The 21,724-nt window shown below is 36.9% G+C and overlaps 1 protein-coding gene across 9 annotated transcripts in view; it reads right to left on the minus strand.

Moving 5' to 3' along the window:
* Positions 1-3,796: 3,796 nt before the first annotated feature.
* The window catches only part of TRPC6 (transient receptor potential cation channel subfamily C member 6), a 122,338-nt gene continuing 104,410 nt past the window's right edge, over positions 3,797-21,724 (minus strand). For 7 of the 9 annotated variants that reach the window (XM_060102943.1, XM_060102939.1, XM_060102941.1 and 4 more), the window contains 8 exons: positions 20,981-21,214; positions 18,425-18,689; positions 16,998-17,193; positions 15,994-16,197; positions 14,032-14,106; positions 6,413-6,496; positions 4,866-4,941; positions 3,797-4,163 (listed from right to left, as the gene is read on the minus strand). In XM_060102943.1, the coding sequence (XP_059958926.1) occupies positions 4,012-4,163; positions 4,866-4,941; positions 6,413-6,496; positions 14,032-14,106; positions 15,994-16,197; positions 16,998-17,193; positions 18,425-18,689; positions 20,981-21,214 (1,286 nt within the window). In that variant the 3' untranslated portion in view covers positions 3,797-4,011. Of the gene's footprint in view, positions 4,164-4,865; positions 4,942-6,412; positions 6,497-8,021; positions 8,268-12,749; positions 13,336-14,031; positions 14,107-15,993; positions 16,198-16,997; positions 17,194-18,424; positions 18,690-20,980; positions 21,215-21,724 lie in introns of those variants that run through there. The other 2 variants (XM_060102947.1, XM_060102946.1) reach the window with 2 other exon arrangements.

Genomic DNA, 21,724 nt, shown 5'->3' on the forward strand with positions numbered 1-21,724 from the left:
CAAAAATTGATTCCAAAATGAAAGCTTTTTGTGACTTGTGAATAGGTGTTATCATATTCATCCTGGAGAAGTAATTTTAAAAGTTTCTATAGAAACATTTACAGTTGTTGCTGTAAATAAAGAAGAAACTTCAAGCAATCATTCTAGTGATTCAAGAAAAACAATACATTTGCCTTAATTACCTGGGTCTTTCATAGAGTTTGCGGTGTATCTCTAACCTCAGCTAGTCACACGTAAAAGTAAAGACTCAGAATATAAGTCAATGTTGTGTACGGTAACAGATGTTTGGCTGAATTTTCAACTTCTGCCAGTGATAGGGTGCCGAGCTGTGCTCCCACACAACCTCTGTTTAACTTGCTCAGGTAAGTTTCCAGAGTACAACACAGAGGTCTGTGTGAGGAACTCACATCCTTTTTCGTTCTCCAGTGATTCAACCTGCACCCTCTGCACTGAAGGGCAGAGACTCTAACTACAGTGTAGGACCTCCCACCCAGCACCACTCAACAGAGCTGCAGGGACAGCTGCCATGGCTTTCATAAACCCTGCCTGGCACACAATGACAAGGGACGGTTTCAGAGGGAAGAAGGAGGCTGTATCTGCTTGTTAGAATTGGAATAGATGCAGGCCATATTTAGAATGTGGCACTTAGAGAAAACCCTTGGCCCAAAGCTGGAAATTGGTCCTGACAGTGATTCTATTGGGACACTGTAGGTCAGGCTGCCTGTTTGGCAAATACTACTGTATAGTCTCTCCATTTTAATTAAAATTTTAGTTTTTGGTTTTCTTTTACTATTCACATAGTGATAAGATTAATAGTGGAATAGTGCTGGATGGGTGGCAGAGATTGTCCAAATAAAGTCAATCTGTTCTCACCAAGTCACAGCCACTGAATTCACTATTTCTCCCTTAGTGTCCCACACTCATGCCCAACTCTTGGCCTTGCTCACACTATCCCCAACCCTTAATATACATCTCTATCTTTTATTCTTTTTTGTATCTGCAATTGTTTTGAAGCCAAATATTCTTTTTACCCCTAGCCTTTCTTCTTCTTTTTTTTTTTTTTTTTTTTTTTTTTGCGGTACGTGGATCTCTCACTACTGTGGCCTCTTCCACTGCGGAGCACAGGCTCCAGATGTGCAGGCCCAGCGGCCATGGCCCACGGGCCCAGCCGCTCCGCAGCACATGGGATCCTCCCGGACCGGGGCATGAACCCATGTCCCCTGCACTGGCAGGCGGACTCTCAACAACTGTGTCACCAGGGAAGCCCACCCCTAGCCTTTCTTGATTAACATGATTGTGTATCTCTGTACTGGGTATAGAATGGAATTTTGGCTTTTCAGATACAGCCTATTTTTCCTCACCTAGAGGTTGAAATATAAGCTTCACAATGAGACAACCACACTCCAAAATAGCTGTTCAAGATCCCAGGTAACTGTGAGGCCTCTGCTGAGAAGCAGGCCTAGGTTTTGTTCCTGGTTCTGACACTTGCTCTATGTGCAAATTACTTAGCCACTAAAAGCCTCTGTTTTCTCATTTCTAAAATGAGGATAGTAACAATAGTTACGTCATATAGATGTTGTAAGCATTAAGTTAGATTAAATTATATAGAGCGTGGATAGCATTTATCACAGTGCCTGGTACATGGTAGGTGCTCAATAAACACTTCTTATAGTTGTATTAAGTCTTATTTCTTTACTTTGTTGCAGGTTCCTTGAGGTCAGACACATTTTTTATTCCTTTTAATCCCTGGCAAAGTTTTAAGCAGACTAGATTCTGGTGATTTATTTTATATTCCTAGTAAAATCATATTGAATTTGTGTTATGTCTCAGTCTCAGAGTAATGAGAACAGCAGAGAGTAAAACTAGACAGTGATGTACAAAACCAGGGGCTTCATTTTGTTCTTTGGTGGAAGGTCTGCCATGAGGAGTGGGCAGGGCCTGGCCCTCAGGGAGTAGCTGTAAGGCCAGAGCTCCAGATATCATTGTTCTGTCCTCCTTATGGTACCCAAACTTCCAGAAAGCACCAAACCACAGAGGAGAAATATGAGAGACAGCAGTTTGGATAAACACATTTAAATTTCTTAACCACCTAATTTTAAAAGATTAAGCTTACTGCAATATGAATACAGGATTTAAAGCCAGTCATCTTGAGATATTTGAAGGATCATTGTGCTTTGACAATCCTTTGCCAATATGCCTTGAATTAAGTTCTTGCTGGAATTTTTAAAGCCTTTCTTAAAATATGCTTGAGTTGTCTTTTCATCTTCCAATTAAAAGTAAATTAGAAGAGATGTCAATTCAGCTGCACTTCAAGGAAAATGTGTTGACTTCAGGACATTTAATTTTGAACAATAACAGGTGGCACTTGATGGCAGTGGCTTTTACTGAGGAACTCATCATCACGCCTGTTGCATTTCCTAAAACTTACATCTTGTCAAGTCAACCCAACTTAAAAGATGCTGAAAAATCTAAATACTTTTCCAGAATCTTCTGGAGTCAAGCCCATTTGCTGTCATAGAGCGTTTCTTGGCTTGGAGGCCAATCTCTTGCATGGCATGAAACACAAGCTTTATGCATTTATATTATTTTAATTTGCAGATAGTGCATTTGGTTTTGAGGTTGATTTTTAAAATTTCTGATTCAAATGTTGTCACAAAACACTTGAAAACGGACCTTTTCTGTATCACTAAATAATTTCTCAATAAGTAATAACCATAAACACAAAATCACTGTATATAAAAATCTCAGCTATATTTTCTGATCTGGTTACATAAAGGTTTTTTGATGTAAACTAAATCAAAGTTGGGGCTAAATAGATTCTCTGTGACCATTTTATCTTTAAAATGAAATTTAAAATTTGCTTGAATTTAAAGCAGCACTTCCAGTCAATTCTCAGCATCATCCAAATGTTGACAGTCTTTGGGTAGCTGAATAGTGAACCTTCATTTCTTTCTTTTAGTTGTTTTAGATATGGCCTCACATCATCAGTAAGTAATAGCAACCTCTTGGTAAATGCTCATGAATTCAAATTCCTGTTTTATATATTTTGAGAGGAGGGTAGGACATACTAAGTATTTGCAAGTTCCCTCAACACGTTTTTTCCTTTACATTTGAGGCCAAACATAGGAATTCACCTGTAAAGCCCCTTGGAAATGGCACAAAAATTGTGCTATAATTGCAGCAAATAATGATAATTGTTTGTGGTTTTGATACTTCTCCAATAAAGTGTTCTTATTTGGCCAATAATTTTTCCATAAAATAAAAAATTGTACATTGTACAATAAAAAGTATAATATAAAGAGCTTTTGAGTATCTGTATTGACTGCAAAAGAATATAGGACAAGTATTTCACATGCACATGTGCAAACACACAGACACACACACAGACACACAGAACTGAACTATGTTTCCAGAGTTCAGTGAAGGAAACACTTTTTCACTGGTAAGTGTAACATTTTCAAAGAGATGAATCAGAAAGTTTAGGTAAGATTTAACCCCATTTTGCACAGATATTATCAATCATATTCTGTGGGGGCTAAGAAGGGTAGATGATTAAACAGTATTCTCTAAATGGCAAGATTATTTTTCTCTAGATTTCAAGTCTGGAAGTCACCAGCAAGGATCCACAGAGCAGGCAAGAAGGTACCTGAAATCTCCATTGGGGAAATACCACAATATGGTGTGTCTGCCCTGTCAGCTAAAATGATTCCCAGGCAGACACTACATGGCTATCACATCATCACAATAATTGTACCCAAGAAAGCAGTTTACAAAACAAGCACCAAACAACTGGGCATAATTTTCATCATAATCTGCAACCTTTAGCCTGAATAATGAAATTTAATCATCAAAAATATTAAATAGTAGAGTTGCAAATAATAGGATGACCCAATTATCTTTGAACTTTTTCTTCTTTAAAAGCTGGTCATATTGGCACTTAAAAAAATAAATCAGAAAATAACATGGCTTCAAGTGGACAAATAAATATGAATTTTAAAGAAAGACTTTGCATTATCTATTGCTTTCCTCTTGACTTGGTTTCATTGATAATTTCTCCCCAAGTTTTCTAATAAGTTCTGCCAAGTCTTCTGAATTTTGAGTTTTTTCTTCAAGAAGTTCATAGCGGAGACTTGAGATGTCCTGTTTAATTTCCTTCAGTTCCCCTTTGCAAAACAAGAGTGATAAGAAGTCAATTGCAAATACATAATGCAGAGAAACTAGTGATTCTGGGATAGATTGAAATCAGCCTTAATGCCACACACATCTGTATTTTGAATCCTTTCAAAGGAAATCACTTTTTAATGGGGGCAGGTTTCTATTTTCTCAGCTCAGTATTTTGGTTAGTGAAATGATTATAGAGAAAACTTACAACGTAGTCCTCCTGAAGTCAGTGGAAGGGAAACATTGGTGGCAAATGTTACAGGGTTTGGGGCAATGGACCCTCACTATCCCCAACCACTTCCTTCTCCCTCCAAGCCCCCCACGGATATAACACAGTTCTCTCTCCCTATCCTCGGGTTTTATGTGTGTGGAGGCAGAGGGTAGACTGTAGTAGTTACTTCATTTTATATAAGGGACTTGGGCACCCATGGATTTTGGTATCCACACAGGTCCTGGAACCAACCTCCCACGAATACCAAGAGATGACTGTAGTTACTTATCTAGCAAGTGGCATCTGCCCCCAACTGTGGAGAAATAGCCTATTTCCCCAGTATGTAGCAGTACTGATGGTTGGCGAGATTCTGTCTTCTCCTGTTGAAGCTCACCCTTCCCATGCCCATCTCTCCAGCTCTCCCTCAGCTCTGCTTCAGGCCCCAGATCCTGGCTCATGTTCAGGGGCTGACTTGTCCCTGTGTTCAACTCACCTTCATTCACTTCATCACTCTCTTTATCTATCTGGGCTTGTAATACATATCTTTTAATGAGCCTCTTCATTATTTTCTAGACAGAGAAAAGAGAAATCCATCTTAGTTTTATGTTCATGATAAATCTCTCATTTGGAATAAGTTTCTGATTTTTTCTCTCTTTAGTAAGCACTTCAGAAATGATAGCTATGAAAGATTAAGATGATTTATCTAGTAGGGGATGCATACTATCTCCAGATTTTAAAAGTAATTTTCACATCACCAGGACTAATGACTCAAATGTTAATTCTTGAGAAAAGAATAAGTTCAGAGCAAACATCTAATCCTTGATGTTCATTGCTTGTATTTTACTTGAAAGTGTTAGAACAAGACACAGCCTTAACAACTGGGCAGGTCAGAGGTGTGCACTTCTGCACATGGAAATGGAAAGTTAAGCAAATGTGCCCTCATTTATGGCTTTTCCACTCCATTACAAAGAAATGGAGCCAGTTTTGATTTTATACTTGCTAATAATTTAGGAATGGCTAGCTTCAATGTAATGATATTCCTCCAGCACATGAGCTTCCACCATGAGGATATTGCTTTTACTATGTACTTTTCATAAAAAGTAAGAGACTCAGCAAGTATGCAGGAAGTCCTGGGTGGATATATAGCTAAACCAAATCTTACTACCTAAACCCTAAACTAAATGATAGTCAAATCCCACTTTCAAGAACTTATCCTAATGATGTAATTAGGTACATGGACAAGTATATTCATAGTAGTCCTACTTATAATGGTGAAAAAAAAGAAACCTTAAATGTCCATCAATAGAGGATTATTTATTTGTACAAAGGAATATAGTACATCCATTAAAATTAATATGAATATATGTTTTGTGAAGTGAAAAAACTATTATTCATTATATAAGCCTTGTTAACTCATTTATATAATATGACATACACATTTCTATAATAATATTAAAATATATGTAAAATTATATACATACATATAATCATCTGGCAGAATATTCGCAAACAGTAAGTAGTCTTTACTTCTCAATGGTGGGGTTTTTACTCTCTTCTTTATGTTTTTTGTAAGATAGACTTTTTTTTTTTTTGCTGTGTTCATGTATTGGAAGACTTTATATAGTTAGGACAACAATTCTACTCAAATCGATCTATAGATTCAACACAGTCACAATTTTGGAATACACAATCTATTCTAAAATTTATACGGAAAGGCAAAGAAACAGAATAACCCAAACAACTTGGAAAAGAACAACAATGGAGAATTCACATTAGTAAGATAGACTTTTTACAATAAACATGTAGGCTCTAAGTTCCATGATGGCAAGACTTCATCCATTTCGTTCACTTCTATATCTCTAGTACTTAGAAAGTGCATGGTATGTGGTAGTTACTCAATAAATATTTTTTTGAATTAGTGTATTATTTTGATATTGAGAAAAATATCATAACAGTTCATTTTCATTTAAATAATCACATAGTTTGAGTTTCTAAATATTACAAATAACTAGTCTTATTTCTTTAAAACTTCATGCTTACCTGATATTGTCTTGGAGGATTATTGAAACTGTTTAACTGGAAATCTTCTGAACTTCTTAAGCTTGATTGTTTACTATGTCCAAACTGTATTTTGAAAAGAATTAGAAATTGATTATCATTTAATTTTTTTTAAATGTGACAATATTTATCTCATAGTTATATATGTGAACTAAGTCTCATATATATAAATAATCTTTTCTATATGTATAGTGCCATTTTAACTTAATTTGCTTAATATTCTGTCTTCCAAGACAAATCATAGACACTTTAGGTGTGTTCAGCCTCTCAGTGTCTATTAGAGGTTGTCTGAGGACACTCTTAGACTTTGTGGCTATCAATCATTTTGTCATGAGAGTCATGCTTTAACATTCCCACAGATACATCCTTGGTGGAGGAAGAGGCAAACAAGTTGAGAAAATAATGGTGGTGATCTCAGAAGTCCATTGATGAGGGATCCACAGTCCAGCATGATTGACTACACCATCCACACCTGCAGTAGAGACTGTGATAAGACTCCTGAAGAAACACCAGGGTAAGACTTTGCTGTAGGATAGGATTCAGGTGCCAAGAAAGCACTAATAAACCATTTGAATTTTAGGATATATATAGTATCCTATCTGGGCAACACTTTTCAAATAATACATTTGCTTGAATATGAAAATAACAAGGAAAGTAATCTACAAGAGAGGTGCTAAAGTACCATATTAACATGCTAAGAGGATGATTAAAAACCTCTTTAAGGCATTTTCTAAAGGGAAAAAAATGGTTTTACAAAGAAATAAGTAGGAGAAATTGAGCAAAACACAGCATCTCCAAATATATATTTTTTGGGGGTGCAAAACTCTTCCAGGGGAAAAGAAACTTCAAGACTATCTACTAAGACAGCCATGATTTATATTTCCCAATGACATCTAAGTTGCTACAGGTAAAGCTCAATGAGACTCAATTAAAATCCTTGTCTTAACTTCAAAGCATTGATTCTTTAAATGGTCACATGCTGAATTCAAGCAGCTATGCACATATTCATCCATTAAACAGGTATGTGTGAGTGACCTCTATATGTAAGGTGCTGTGCTATGTTCTGGTTATTTAATGAATAGCATAAATAACTATGATCTAGCTGAGTTATGATAATAGGAAAAGTATGGCAAGGCTGACGAGATTCATATTCATTGTGAAGATATTGTTTAGATAGCATCCTTTTCCATGTAGCTATTTGCCTTTTTCTTTCACCCTCTCTAATAATGTCAACAAAATGTCTGTATTTTTTTTAACTTTATAATAACTTTAAAAAAATTAAGATAAAATTTTACAACTGACCAAATTAACCAGAGAAGCAGCTTGGGTTCTGTAGAAGAGCAAACTGAAAACTCAAATCTGGCTCTGCCACAAGTTAGCTGTGGGATACTAGGTGAGAAGCTGAAACCCTACAATCTCTTCTGACGGTGAAGGGAATGCTCTAGTTGACCTCTACAGTCCTTCAAGTCCTACTAATTTATGAATTTGTGAAACAAATGCAAACTTCAACATATTTTAATGTTTATTTTCAAATTACATAATCATTTATTTTTATAATGTTATAAAATATAATGATATTTAATATATTTGATATGATTCCTGGATTTCAAACTATGACTTATGTTTTAAAGACATCATTAAACATGATGACCAGAGTCATCACTTCCAACCCCCAGTTTTTATGACAAAACATGGAGGGTGAGGACAGGTTCATAATCAGAGCGAAAGGATCCAGGCAAAGGGAATCTTTGTGTGCATCACGTCCATCTCTTCATGAATGCACAGCCTCATGGTGGCAAATCATTAATTTGATGTCTCCTTCTTTTGTTAGAGGTCACTAACACATCCAAATGGTGTTCATGGAAAAAAGAAAGTGAAAAATTATACTTCTTTGAGATTTTTTAGAGATGAATGTGTGGACCTTAATACTCGTTGTGCCAGTCATTCCAAATTAAGGCAGCTCCACAACCCACCATGCCTATGGCAATAATCCTTTTTTGGAAACTTAATATTATATTAACACTATGCAGGCTTTTTCTCATTTGCTCTTTTCTAATTTAAGGTTTGTTGTTCCCAATTCCTGAAACACTCTTTTCCTGGCTCTTTGCCTGTCTGACTTGTTTTGTCTGATCCGCTGGAGTTTAGCTCAACACATAAGCTCCTCAAATGGCTTTCTCTGCCTACCCCACGAAAATAGATCTTGAGCAAGCTAGGCCTTTTGTACCCTTCATACTGTGCTTCACAATTGCCAATTACTTTATTCACTGGCTTGTTTGCATGGTTATTGTCTACATCCTCCTGGGCTCTACACAAGGAAGGACTTTGTTTAGTTTATCTCAATGCCTTAAGAGCCATCACTGTCCAGCAGATGGTAAGTGCTCAAAAGTTGTTGGTTGGTGAAATGAATGAAGGGAGAAGTGCCTTCGGGTCACTAATAGAGTTCACTTGGTTTCTGGACAACTTGCTATACAAGACGTGTACAATATAGGTTCGTGAACCAATTAGCTGCAACTCAACCACACGGGAAAGATAAATCTGAAACATGGTTTTAAGGTCTGAGGCAGATGACTTACAAATTAATACCCTGGATGACACAGAAGAGGTAAGAGTACCAGGAAAGCCAGAAAACAGTTTTCTGTTCATTTGAGAATGGGTATAATTGTAGATTTTCCGGATTGTAGATCTTGACGTGTCAATGACTGCAGCTACAGTGTGTCATACAGTTTTATAACACACAGCTCCTCTTTGCATGCACCCAATGGGTAGAGTCTGGGATTTCTCAAGTGTAACATTTTTGACACTTTGGGCTGGGTAATTCTTTATTGTGGGGGACTTCCAGTGCATTGTACAATGTTTGCCAGCACCCATGGCCTTGACACCCTAGATGACAATAACAGTTCCCTTCTCTAGTTGTGACAACCAAAAAAGTCTCCAGGTATTGCAAATGCACCCTGGACTGCTGGTAGTGTGGAATCAAAATTACCTCTCAGTGGGAACCACTAGTATAGTTAAATGGTATATGACTAAACAGTTACAAATTCATTTGGATCACTTTTATGTGAAGAGTTCTGCTCTAAATTTGAAGAATGAATTTGGATGCAAATATAACATTTGTTTAGCAAAAATTTCTAAACAGTTTCTGATATATAGTAGGTATTCAACAAATACATGTTTAAAAATTTAATAATGCAAAGGAGTAATATGTAAGAAGAAACTTACCCAGTGGTGCAAAGAAGCATTATTACCACTTGGTGGCAGAAAATTCTAACTTATATTTGTTTTGATGTACAGCTGCTAAAATAGACTGGGAAGTCAAGGGAATTCAGTTGGTAATATGAATAGCATTTAAACCTTAGTGATTTGGACATTTATAGATGGCACTGACACATAATGTGATGGGAGTGGGAAAGGGGAACTTGTTGAGTAGAAGCAGGAAGGACTGGGTGTAAGCTTTCTTCCTGTCTAATGCAAATACACACGCTGATTCTGAATAAAGCACTGCCTGTCCTTTCCCCACCCCCCATAGCTTCTACCGCATTTCCTGCATTCTTTATGTTGCTTTTTCTTTTTAATCCTAGTAATTAGTTTGATATTAGCATTTCTCATCTTGCTGCAGCTTCATTGTAGGATTAGAGTGAGGAACACTAAATAACTTGTTTGTTATTCATTAAGAATAACAAGTAAGCCTCAGCCTTGGGAATTTTTTATGTTGTTGGACATAGTACTAGGAGTCAGTCTCCCATTCCCCACATTGAGGGATCTGAGGCAGGGATCAAAGCAATGAACTGAAAATGTAGAGGAAATATGATCAGTCAGCAGGGGGTGCACAGATGACATGAAACCATGTGGTACAGTGCTTATAAAAGCTCTTGCTTGAAATCAAACAGATATAGATTTGAATTCTGTCTCTGTCATGTATCTGAAGTGGGACTTTGAGCAAGTCATTTCACCTCTGTTAACCTAAGGTTTCTCATGTATAAAATAGGGAAAATAATATTACCTAACTTCTAGAGCTAATATGAGGATTAAAGGTGTGTAGAATGAGTAGCTGGACATAGTAGATGTTGTACAAGTGTCAACAGCTATTATTATTGTACAGAAGGATAAGTATCTACTATGTGGCTTTAGGCCTATTTCATGGTTAGTTTTAATCTGCTCTATTTCTTTTGGAGACACTTTGCTGAATATTGCTTTTTACTGATGTGTTCATGTCCATGACTAAGTCATTCAGGGAATGAAATACTCAGTGATTCCCATACCCAGATGAGCATTAGAATCTCCTAAGGACTTATTAAAATACACACTTCCAGGCCCCATGGCCAGAGATTTTAACTCTATAGACCTGGAGAAGAGGATGGGTAATTTGTACAAATTCATCTGGTGAAGTGACCCTGGTGACAGTAACAAATTGGAACAGCTACATTATATCACTGGTTCATCAGATGACTAAAAAGAAAGCCCCCTGGGCTTCCCTGGTGGCGCAGTGGTTGAGAGTCCGCCTGCCGATGCAGGGGACACGGGTTCGTGCCCCGATCCCGGAAGATCCCACATGCCGCGGAGCGGCTGGGCCCGCGAGCCATGGCCGCGGAGCCTGTGTGTCCGGAGCCTGTGCTCCGCAACGGGAGAGGCCACAGCAGTGAGAGGCCCGCGTACAGCAAAAAAAAAAAAAAAAAAAAAAAGAAAGCCCCTGACCTAATTAGAAGCTAAAGGACATAGTTCCTGGATATGTAACTGATAAAAAAAAAAAATCTCCATATCTCATTCAATCCAGTACAGAATGGACCCAAAATACTAAAATAACGTCTATGCTCCATACTGGCCTATGGTCCATGGCATGTAAAACCTGCTCTGAAACTGACAACTTGAAGGGGATCTGTTCTAAAGCTGGAACAGAGCAAACATTCAAGAAGTTATTTGGCATTTTCAGGTTTACACATGTAATACAGTACGGCAGAGACTGAATATTAATGTATGCTGTCCTTTCAGACTGTATGTCCGAAAAGCTAATGCTAACCACCAAAGTCAGTGATATTCGGAGCTGAAGGAGATGATTAAAGATAATAAATAGATATGGTAAAAAGTATTTTTATATGGCTCATCTGACTGTTTTATATAGTGTTATAGTTATTTATACAGCAGATGTGAAGGAAGCAGATGTGAAGGAAGGTTTGTGCGACCTAGCCACTTTAACTTTCAAGGAGTCAAGAAAGAAGACCCCAGCAAAATAGAAACTTAACTGTGCCATTTTAGACATAGACTTTATGAAAAAGAATGAGCAAAAGCCAGGCAAACTGGGTTAGGGAAAACACACAGCAACAACAAGAAAAACTGATTGGAACTATAAATGTTTGCTTTAAAAAACATTTTCTCAGGACTATAGTTAATGTATCAAGCAAAAGCAAGCTATGTGAAATATGCCTCAGTTTTGTTCATCACAAGCTTAAATGGTAAGGGAAAACAGACACTTGTGTTGATTTGGCCTTCTAGGAATCAAATGCCAAGACAAAGTGAGAAATATGAGATGTATTCAGAAGTATGCCTGTGAAAGATAATGGGAAGTGGCAGCAGAAGGCAGAAAAAGCTCCCAGACCGTGAGGCGTGGCTCACCTGTGAAAGAAGGAAATGTAATAAGATTGTCTAAGAAAGTCAGCCAGCCCAATGGGGAGCTGCGGTCCAGAGTGCCCCAAGAGAGGTCCTGTGTTGGCATGAACTATACGGGACCTAAAGAGCACGGCCATGGCGGGAAAGCTGAGGGGACCCCAAAGATGCTGCAACCAGAGGCTGTCAGCTGACCGAACTCCTTGAAGCAGGCTCTTGAAAGAAAACATGAGCTGTACGTTCCCATGGCTGCCACAATAAACAGTCTCTCAAAAGGGTCTCTAGAAGGTTCAGCTGACATTGGAATCAACATTTTATTGATGTACCACTGTGATCAGATACCAGAGGCTTCGTATTGCTCTTAAAGAATTTGCTTCCACCTGGGATTGAAATATGTGCTATCGGAAAGTGTAGAGTAATCCAAGCCATGTTTAAAAAATATAAAATGTATTTTCCAGATGATTAAAACAAATTTTAAGTTTCCACATTTTTTGAGAAACTCCAAAGAAAATAAAATTATTTGATTTGAAAGACACTATAGTTTCTATCATAAAGAAAAAAGGCATGTTGATCCCCCCTGAATTTTTCTCATATTTGTCCAACGCTTTATGTTATCATGCATTCATCATACTTTCAGCACAAGTAATTTCTTACTGGAAAACTATAAAATCCAACTTACACTGACCTATTTTTGAAAAACTTTTATTGAGTTATTCATAACCAAATAACAAAAAGCTGCTTCTTTATAACAAGTACTTCACTATTTGTATAATAATGTTTGTGATTTACAAAGCATCAACTGAATCCTCTCAACAATTTTGTGTGTTGGGCTGTACAACTTGATCATTCCTATTTTGTAGATGAGGAAATTAAGGTTCAGAGAAGTCAAATGAATTGCTAAAGGGGCAGAGATAAGATGAGATCCCCACCTTCTGACTACTTGGTTCAATGATCTGGCTATATAAATACTATATCAATACATAAGAGTATTCCTATTTTGTTGGAGGAGGTAACATACTTGGCTTAAACACAAAACAAAATAGCATCCCTTCTTGGCATTTGTGTCCCATGGGGTGGCCCTGTAACAGAGTTCTGGCTAATGAGGTATAATAACAGAAATTGTTGGGAGGCATCTCTGAGGGTGATGCAGCTTGGGGCCCACTTTTCCTTTGCCTCATTCCTTCTTCATGCCTGAAAAGTGGGTGTGATGTCTGGAGGTGGAGGTGTCATCTTGCATCTGACTACAACCAAATAATCCAGGAGAATCACAGAGACTCACTCCTGACAACAGTCCTGTACTGCCAACTCTGGAGAGTTAAATGAGAGGGGGGAAAAACACCTGTCTTGTTGAAAACACCATGATATGTGCAACTGAATGCTAGTCCCACCTGATACACTGCCCTTCTCCTAATTAATTCACTCATAATTTCCCTCAGCAACACACATTTATTGTACCACTACTATGTGCCTGCTGCCAGAATGAAGCCAAAGTCCTCAGCATCAGGGATTTTGCCACTCCAAATGACGGAGTTGATGCAGCTCCAGGGAACATTGCTCATTATAAACTGGGCTGACGACAGGAGCCATTAAATTCTCAGGGTGCCTTTTTTGATAGCTTCTCGATTACTGACAAATAATGCAGCTCTGTTAGGTGTGCATAATCTCCACCTGAGCTGCCGAGAATTAAGTTAATTATATCTCCATCAGGTCCCTATTATCTCAATTTTCCCTTCTTTACATCACAATTCCTATATTCCATCACCCATAAGTACCCCAATATACTTGTTTACTATCTGTCTTAAACAGCCATGTAATTCTTTCTGCTGATTAACAGGACACAGGCTTATTTTCACTTCCCAATAACAGATTCTTTGAGCATTGTTAAATTGTTAATTCTTTAATGTGTCTACTGTTTCTTGAAATTGCTTCTGAACATCTGTCCTTTTCTCTGAGTAGAAAGCCTGAACCTACTCATGGCTTCATATTTTCAAATGTGATCTTACCTGTCTTTTGTCAAGTGATAATTTTGAAAGGTCTTCTTGACTTCCCAGAATTCCAAATTTCTTTTCTTCATTTCTCTTTTAAAGATAGAGAGTAAAATAAGTACAATCGCTAATTTTACATTGGGGATTATAAAACGAATTTCACTCTTTCTTTATTCCATATTCTAAAAGCCATCTGGTCCAATTCTCCAGCAAGTTTCAATGAGAGAAACATATTCTATTGAGGTCTTCCCTTTGGTGAGTACTTGGACATTTCCTTTTCAAGACTGAATTGTCTTGGGTTGCAGCTCTAATCACACCTGTAAACTACACACTTAATAACATTAAGTAAAGTGAGGGAAAATTTTGCCACTCAACACACTGAGTTCTGTAAGTTATACATTTGGGAGAGCACCAAAGATGGTATATTTTTCCAAAATTCCTATACAAAATAATGATAATACATTTAAAGAGGGCTTTAGAATTCTCAAAGCACTTTTACATATTTATCTGATTTGATTTTCATGATGTAGATGCGAGTTTTATTCCCATATTACAGTTGAGGAAATTGGAGCTCTGGGAGCTTAACTTGAGAATCTCACGTAGTAAGTAGCAAATCATTCAATAACAGAATCGTGTAGCTGCAAGGAACTTTTACAGTCATTTGGCTCAGTTGCCCACCAGTGTAGGAAAACCTATAAATTCCTAATGTTGGTCAGCCAACATTTATTGATTACTTGCAATGATGGGGAGCTCACTATTTCACAAGACAGCCCACCACTCTGTTGGGGAGATCTTGTTGTTACAAATTTTTTTATTTACATAGAACTAAAAATGAACTATTTGCAACTTTTGCCCATTGCCTCTCTTCCTTTTTTTTTTTTTTTTTTTTTTTTTTTGCGGTACATGGGCCTCTCACTGTTGTGGCCTCTCCCGTTGCAGAACACAGGCTCCGGACGTGTAGGCTCAGCGGCCATGGCTCACAGGCCTAGCCACTCCGCGGCATGTGGGATCTTCCCAAACCGGGGCACGAACCCCTGTCCCCTGCATTGGCAGGCGGACTCCCAACCACTGCGCCACCAGGGAAGCCCTCTCTTCCTATTTTTGAAGAGAAAATTAAATGTTTCCTCATTAAAATTGGGAATTGGAAGCAGCCAGCTCCTTCACGTCCCCATAATATGATACCATATCCACACCTGTTCCCTTCCTGGCCCTCCTCCTCTGGAGGCATCTAGTCTCTCAGTGCTCCTTCTGGATATAGAGTTCTGTCCCCTGCAGAGTTCCCTGCTGAGAGTAACCTCCCCACCCCCATGCATTCTACACAGCATTCCACATGCTCCACACATTTCTAAACCCACTGTGATTGCTCTACTCCCTCATCTAAGCACTAGACCTCTTCTCTTTCATGGCTTCTTAAGGTGGTACTGCCTCATGGGATTACTGTTTCCAATTAGTCTCCTTAGATATTTCTTTCTTGAACTACTTAATGCCAAACCTGGTCTCCCATATTACATGTGAACAATTGATTTCTGAACTTTTCAATGTAGGACTTACTTGTCTGTCAGATTCCCCCGAGTCATAATCTGCTAGCTGTATAAATTGAACATGCAAAAAATTGAAGCTGTATAAATTGAGGTATATAAATATACTTAGCTGTATAAATTGAAGGTGAAGTGAGGGACATGTAGCCATAACAGCAAAAATGGGGCCCAGAATAGCTCTGCCTTTCAGTACCCACTCCAGATAATGTAGTACATTACTTTAGTTACATTTCATGAATTTTTCTTATATTTTTAAGAAGAAATGTCCAGTGTGCTCCTAATAAACAGACATAAGCCAAAGGACTGCTCTGAGCTAAGTGACTACATTTGGGAATGGATGGACATGTCATCACAGACTGCTTCTTTATAAAGGGATGTGGCACAGTGGTTATAATGGTCTCATCATTTAAAAATATAATTTTAAATTATCAAGTCAAATCACCTTGTTCATTTCCACATCCTCCTGGAAACCTTTTTTATGGCCCTGGAACAGCTCAGAAATCCATTTTTTAAGCCTCAGTAGAAGATAAAACAGGGACTTTGGACTTGGCACCAGGTTGAAGGGAACAGGAAGAGTTCTTCCCTCCTCAAAGTAGGAAAACCAAAGTTTGGCCCTTGCAAATTTCCACTCCACATCAGCATCATCCTATACAAATACATATGACAGTTCAGCAAGGAAATGCGTAAAAAGAATTACTGGGATGCTTCTAACATTGCGTGACTAGATGGAAGTAATGATGCCTACAACACTCTCAGACCCCAAAGACCACTCCAAGATTTTTTCAGAAATATTAAGGTACTATTCACACACTCCTTCCTAAATCTGCCTAAAATTTTATCAGGCTTATATATCTATAGATCTCAAAACTTGCATGTGTTTATAAATACACTGAAAGATATAGATGCATTTTCCTACATTCTAGAAAACACTATGAAAAATCATTCACTTTTTTATTCTGCAACAGATCACTACTTTGATTAATTTGGGAGACAGACCAAGATTTCTGGAATAAAAATGTATACTATCACTCTGAGTTTGAGAAAGGGTCAATTCTGAACATCACTCAAAACAAGATTTGGAGAATAGTGGTATTTGGAAGCAATAATTTTTAAAATAAAGTATAAATTCATGCTGATATAGTATTTCTAAAGAGTTTGTAAATAATAATAACAAATCACACAACATTTCTCATCCTTATGCCTTACTATCCCACAACGCCCATAGATATTGTGTTTGGAAGCAAATCATTAAAATTTTCTAGATTCCTGTATATAAAGTATACAAAAATATAGATATTCTCTACAGTATATACAGTATATAAAGAAGTATGCAAAAAGGGAAAGAACAGATAGAAAGCAGTCTATACTGTCGCCACCAATGCTGAGTTGATCCCTAGAATAGTTAAAACATGTAGCACATAGTATACAAATGTATAGAGATTATACCTCAATTTCCTGGAATGAACTGTTGATCATTGCAATTAACATATTTAGCAAAACAATGACCATTGTAACATTATAGACTCCATAAAGAACATAACCGATGTTTTCAATGAATTTGTGATTATAGTTGATGACCACTGATTTCACTTCAGAAAGTCCAAATATAGCCCAAAACAGTGTCTTAAAACTCTCTTCCACTCTGGTGAAAAAGGAGAGAAAGGAAATGATAAAGTGTACAACTAAACAAAAATGGTACCATAATAAAAGTGAGTTGATTTAGTGTCTTTGAAAATTATTAGATATTCATGAGAAAACTACTTCCCTGAGCCTCATTTTTCTTTTCTGTAAAATGGGTACAATAATTATTTATTTCTAGGATTGTGGCAAGGATGAGGAAATATTGTGTATATGAAGCACATAGCTCACTATCTGGAACATAATAAGCACTCAGTAAATGCTAGCATAATTACATAACCACAGATATTAACATTTAAATAATCCATAGTTTTGGCAATGGAAGTGTTAAATGTATTACTTAATAAAAGATAATGCTATCTGTTAGAGTCCTTTTGGGTTTCCTGCTCATCTATACTTCCACTAATTTCCAATAAAAAGATTACAATAGTATGTGTCTTAAGGTGTCTTAAGGAAAATATGACAATATAAATACAGTCAATGTTATCAAAATCACTGACATGTCTTATGTAGCAATTTCAATGCTTTAGGCATAATTATTGACCCTAAACTAAGCCCCTCTGCTTAGTCCAGGTGGTTTAATTTCTCTCATAAACTGAACTTTACAGGAATATGGGTAATAGGTTATGCTTCAGTCAATACTTATTGTAACACTGAATACCTAACATTTGAATAATGTATTCCAAACACACTTTATAAAAAACATGTGTGTCTATGGTGAACATAAGTTAAAACTCTTATCACTATTGATAAATTGGATCGTCTCAGTGATAAGATCCAACAAACTGAATTAGGAAGCAGCTGTTCTCATAGTCAGCATCCCAGGAGTCTGTAGTAAGCAGGACACAGCAGTGAAGAGCACAGATGCTATAGTGGACAAGGGACTATGTCCTGGCTTTTCTACCTATTAGCAGCTATACAGTGTTCAGCACATCATTTAACTTTTCTTAACTTCAGTTTCCTTTTTTTTTTTCTGAAACAGAGATAATAAAATAATGTGTGTGAGGTAGTTCCTAGCCTTAAAAATGTTAGCTATAATTACTTAATATTACGGAGGTTGCCTACATTATTGAGTTCTTCCAACCCATTTTAAAATCCTCTCATTTTGCTAAAGAGTAACTGGAGATGAAGTCTTTACCAAAACATTATTTATGCCATGGATGCATATGAACACTGTTAAGCTAACATTTATTTAATCGATGATCTCCATGATCAAAATATCTGAAAGCACATACGTTGTGAAGGCTTCGTTTTGCTTTGCACCAATGTAGTAGGAATAGAGGTTGAACATTCCAATCATAAAAGCCACAAACACCATGATGAATATGACCATGAACTTGAAGATGTCTTTCACTGTTCTTCCAAGAGATATCTGCAGAGGTCCAAAGCTTTCATTTGCTGGTAAAATGTAGGCTATTCTGGAGAAACTTAAAACTACAGCAATTGCATAAAGACCTTCAGATATAATTTGAGGATCAGAGGGGTCCCACTTTATCCTGGCTAGGAGAAAGGAAAGACAAGAGTTATGGTGAGTTTATTTAAGGTTTTTACTTAGGTAATGTCTTTTCTGGGGTAGAAATAAAATTACATTAACAATCCAATTCCTGATGGATGTCTTTTATCTTAAAGGGCTTCTTTAAGTGTCAGGTGTATTTGAGCTTCTGAATTTACCGAGAAAATTACTCCCCTGGGGACAAGACAAGAATAAAGACACAGGCCTACTAGAGAATGGACTTGAGGACACGGGAAAGGTGAAGGGTAAGCTGGGACAAAGTGAGAGAGTGGTAGTGTATATATGGACATATATACACTACCAAATGTGAAATAGATAGCTAGTGGGAAGCAGCCGCATAGCACAGGGAGATCAGCTCGGTGCTCTGTGACCAGCTAGAAGGGTGGGTTAGGGAGGGTGGGAGGCAGGGAGATGCAAGAGGGAGGGGATATGGGGATATATGTATATGTATAACTGATTCACTTTGTTATGAAGCAGAAACTAACACACCACTGTAAAGCAATTATACTCCAATAAAAATGTTAAAAAAAAATGAGTACAAACTGTGGACTCAGCATATGTAAAAATTCCAATATCTACCTGTCTATCTATCTATGTATCTACCTAAAGTCAGCTGGAAGAACTGGTACAAATTACTTATCTTATTTTTATTTTCCCATCTTTAAAAATGAGATAATACTGCTTCTACCTCTGTCATCAGTTGTGAGAATCCAGTAAGTCAACATACATTCAGTGTTTAGAAACTGCTTGGCACTAACTAAATGATAGCATTTACTATTTAATCTTAAACTATAATAAAAGAAAAAAAGGCCCTAAATAAATGATATCATTATTTAATCTTAAACTGTAATTATACTATAATGTAATTGGGGGCTTTTGGAGTTATTTAAACTTACTAAAGTAATTTATATTGGTCATTCAAGTCTATTTTTATCATAAGAATGTAGTAATTTTTCACTTATGAATTTTTCTGGCATTATTACATCAGGTCATCAAAAACCTAATTAAGAAACCATTTTGAAGAAAAGCAGTGTGTAGGAAAGAGGAAAAATATAATTATAAATTTGTATTTGCTTATTTGTTGAGAAGTGGAATCAGGAAAGGATACAATAAACTAATAAAAGCAATTTCCTCTTTTATAGCACTTTGAATATAAGTACAATTATATAAATAGATAGCTCTGACTTTAAAATTTCATATAATAAAAATTTTTGTTATAAAATTATGGCTACATTCCCTGTGCTGTACAATATATAAAAGTCTTACATTATACACTAAAAGTTGTTAATTAAATATTAAAATAAATATTAAAAAGAAATAATAAAAAAGAAATCCCTATGTGATATAGCCAGTAAAACCCATAGAGATGTCAATTGACTGTTAACTGACATCTTATCAGAGGATTTGAAATAAGTATTCAAAGAGAATCTGTTTTCCTCACTCTAGGTTTCTACAAGGAGAGATTTCCCCTAAGCAAATAACTGAACCTATTTCTATCGCTTAGTCACTTTCCTCCTGGAGAGGTGGAATGACTTATCTGATTACTAAACTGGGGTGGAAACTGAGCATACTTGGTTCAGCTCTGCCCTCTTTTTTCTTGAGAATTTTCCTCTGGTCTTCCATGAGGGAATCTCACATGATCAGACACTTGCTGCCATACCCCTCTTTGGGGAAGACTGCCCTGTCCATTGTTGTCCATACATCTGCCTAAGCCTGGGGTTCAATATTACTTAGCCGGCTGGCTAATAAACTCAGAATTATGTCATCCACCCTGAACTTTGTCAGTATTAGAGGTAATGATCTGGCCTCCATGTTCGCTTTTGGTTTTATCTCTCATCTAGTTTCACAGACTGGGTGAAAAAAAGTGGTGTTATTTATTGGGGGCCCTCTAGAGCCTCCAATGATTCCTTTACTTTCAAATAATTTATATGCCTTAAATGGAAATGGTACTTAAATGTGTACTATTTTTAATGGACAAGAGGGAAAAAATAAATCAAAGACATAATACAGGCATTCTCAATGAAGTTTGGTGGTTAGCCAATTAATCTCAGAGATAAAGTGAGATGATTCTTGTGATTAAAAGAGGTTTCCAGCCAGAAGAAATATCAAGGGAAGAGGTAGAAAACATGCTTCTTCAGATACAGATACTCTGAAGAAGCTGGAAACTGACCAACAATTCTACAAGAGCTGAGTAGTAGTCAAACTGTTACTGATGTGTACTTTTATAAGAAAATTCTGCATTTTATAAACTTATATTGACTGTGTCCTATAAACTCACCCAAATTGTAGTATTTCACATTGTCTCCCAATGTGACTTTTGTCAAATCCTTCAAAGTATCATTTGCATCAATGATGCTCTGGGCTTTGGAAGCATGCCAAAATGCCATGAATCTTGCAATGAATGATGCTGCAAAGATTGCCAACATTCCAAAATCAAGCATATTCCACAACTCAAACAAGTATTCCTTGGGACCTTGAGTCCAAATTTCTTTACATTCAGTCCATATCATGCCTGTATTAGAAAGATGTTAAAATATCAATCCAACTTCATTCCAGCCTTAGCTCTTCAATAAAACAAAATAAATTTGAAAGATCTCAGACTGATATTCAAAACCCTTCAAAATTTGGCCTCATCCCACCCATCCAGCCATAATTATCCTGTCCCCACAAATCCTAGAGTCCAACAATATCAGTGCATTACCTTATAGCAATGTGACAAATTTCATCAAGGGCATTCAATCAACAAACATGATTTGATCCATTAATTCTATACATAAAAATACATTAATAAGATGTTCATTGTAGTGCTCTTTATAATAATCAAACCATACAAACACACCCACATTCATACACTCAAAATAGAAGTAACCATGGGACTTCTACATATGGGATATTATGCAGCCATTTCATATGATATTTTAATTACCATGGGATAGTGGCCACAGGAATGTACCTCACAGACCTCCAACTACAGGAATTTAATTGGCCATGGGCCTCAGCTACAGCACTCTGAAAACTACTG

Source organism: Mesoplodon densirostris, chromosome 7, assembly GCF_025265405.1.
Source record: "Mesoplodon densirostris isolate mMesDen1 chromosome 7, mMesDen1 primary haplotype, whole genome shotgun sequence".
Classification (NCBI taxonomy): domain Eukaryota; kingdom Metazoa; phylum Chordata; class Mammalia; order Artiodactyla; family Ziphiidae; genus Mesoplodon; species Mesoplodon densirostris.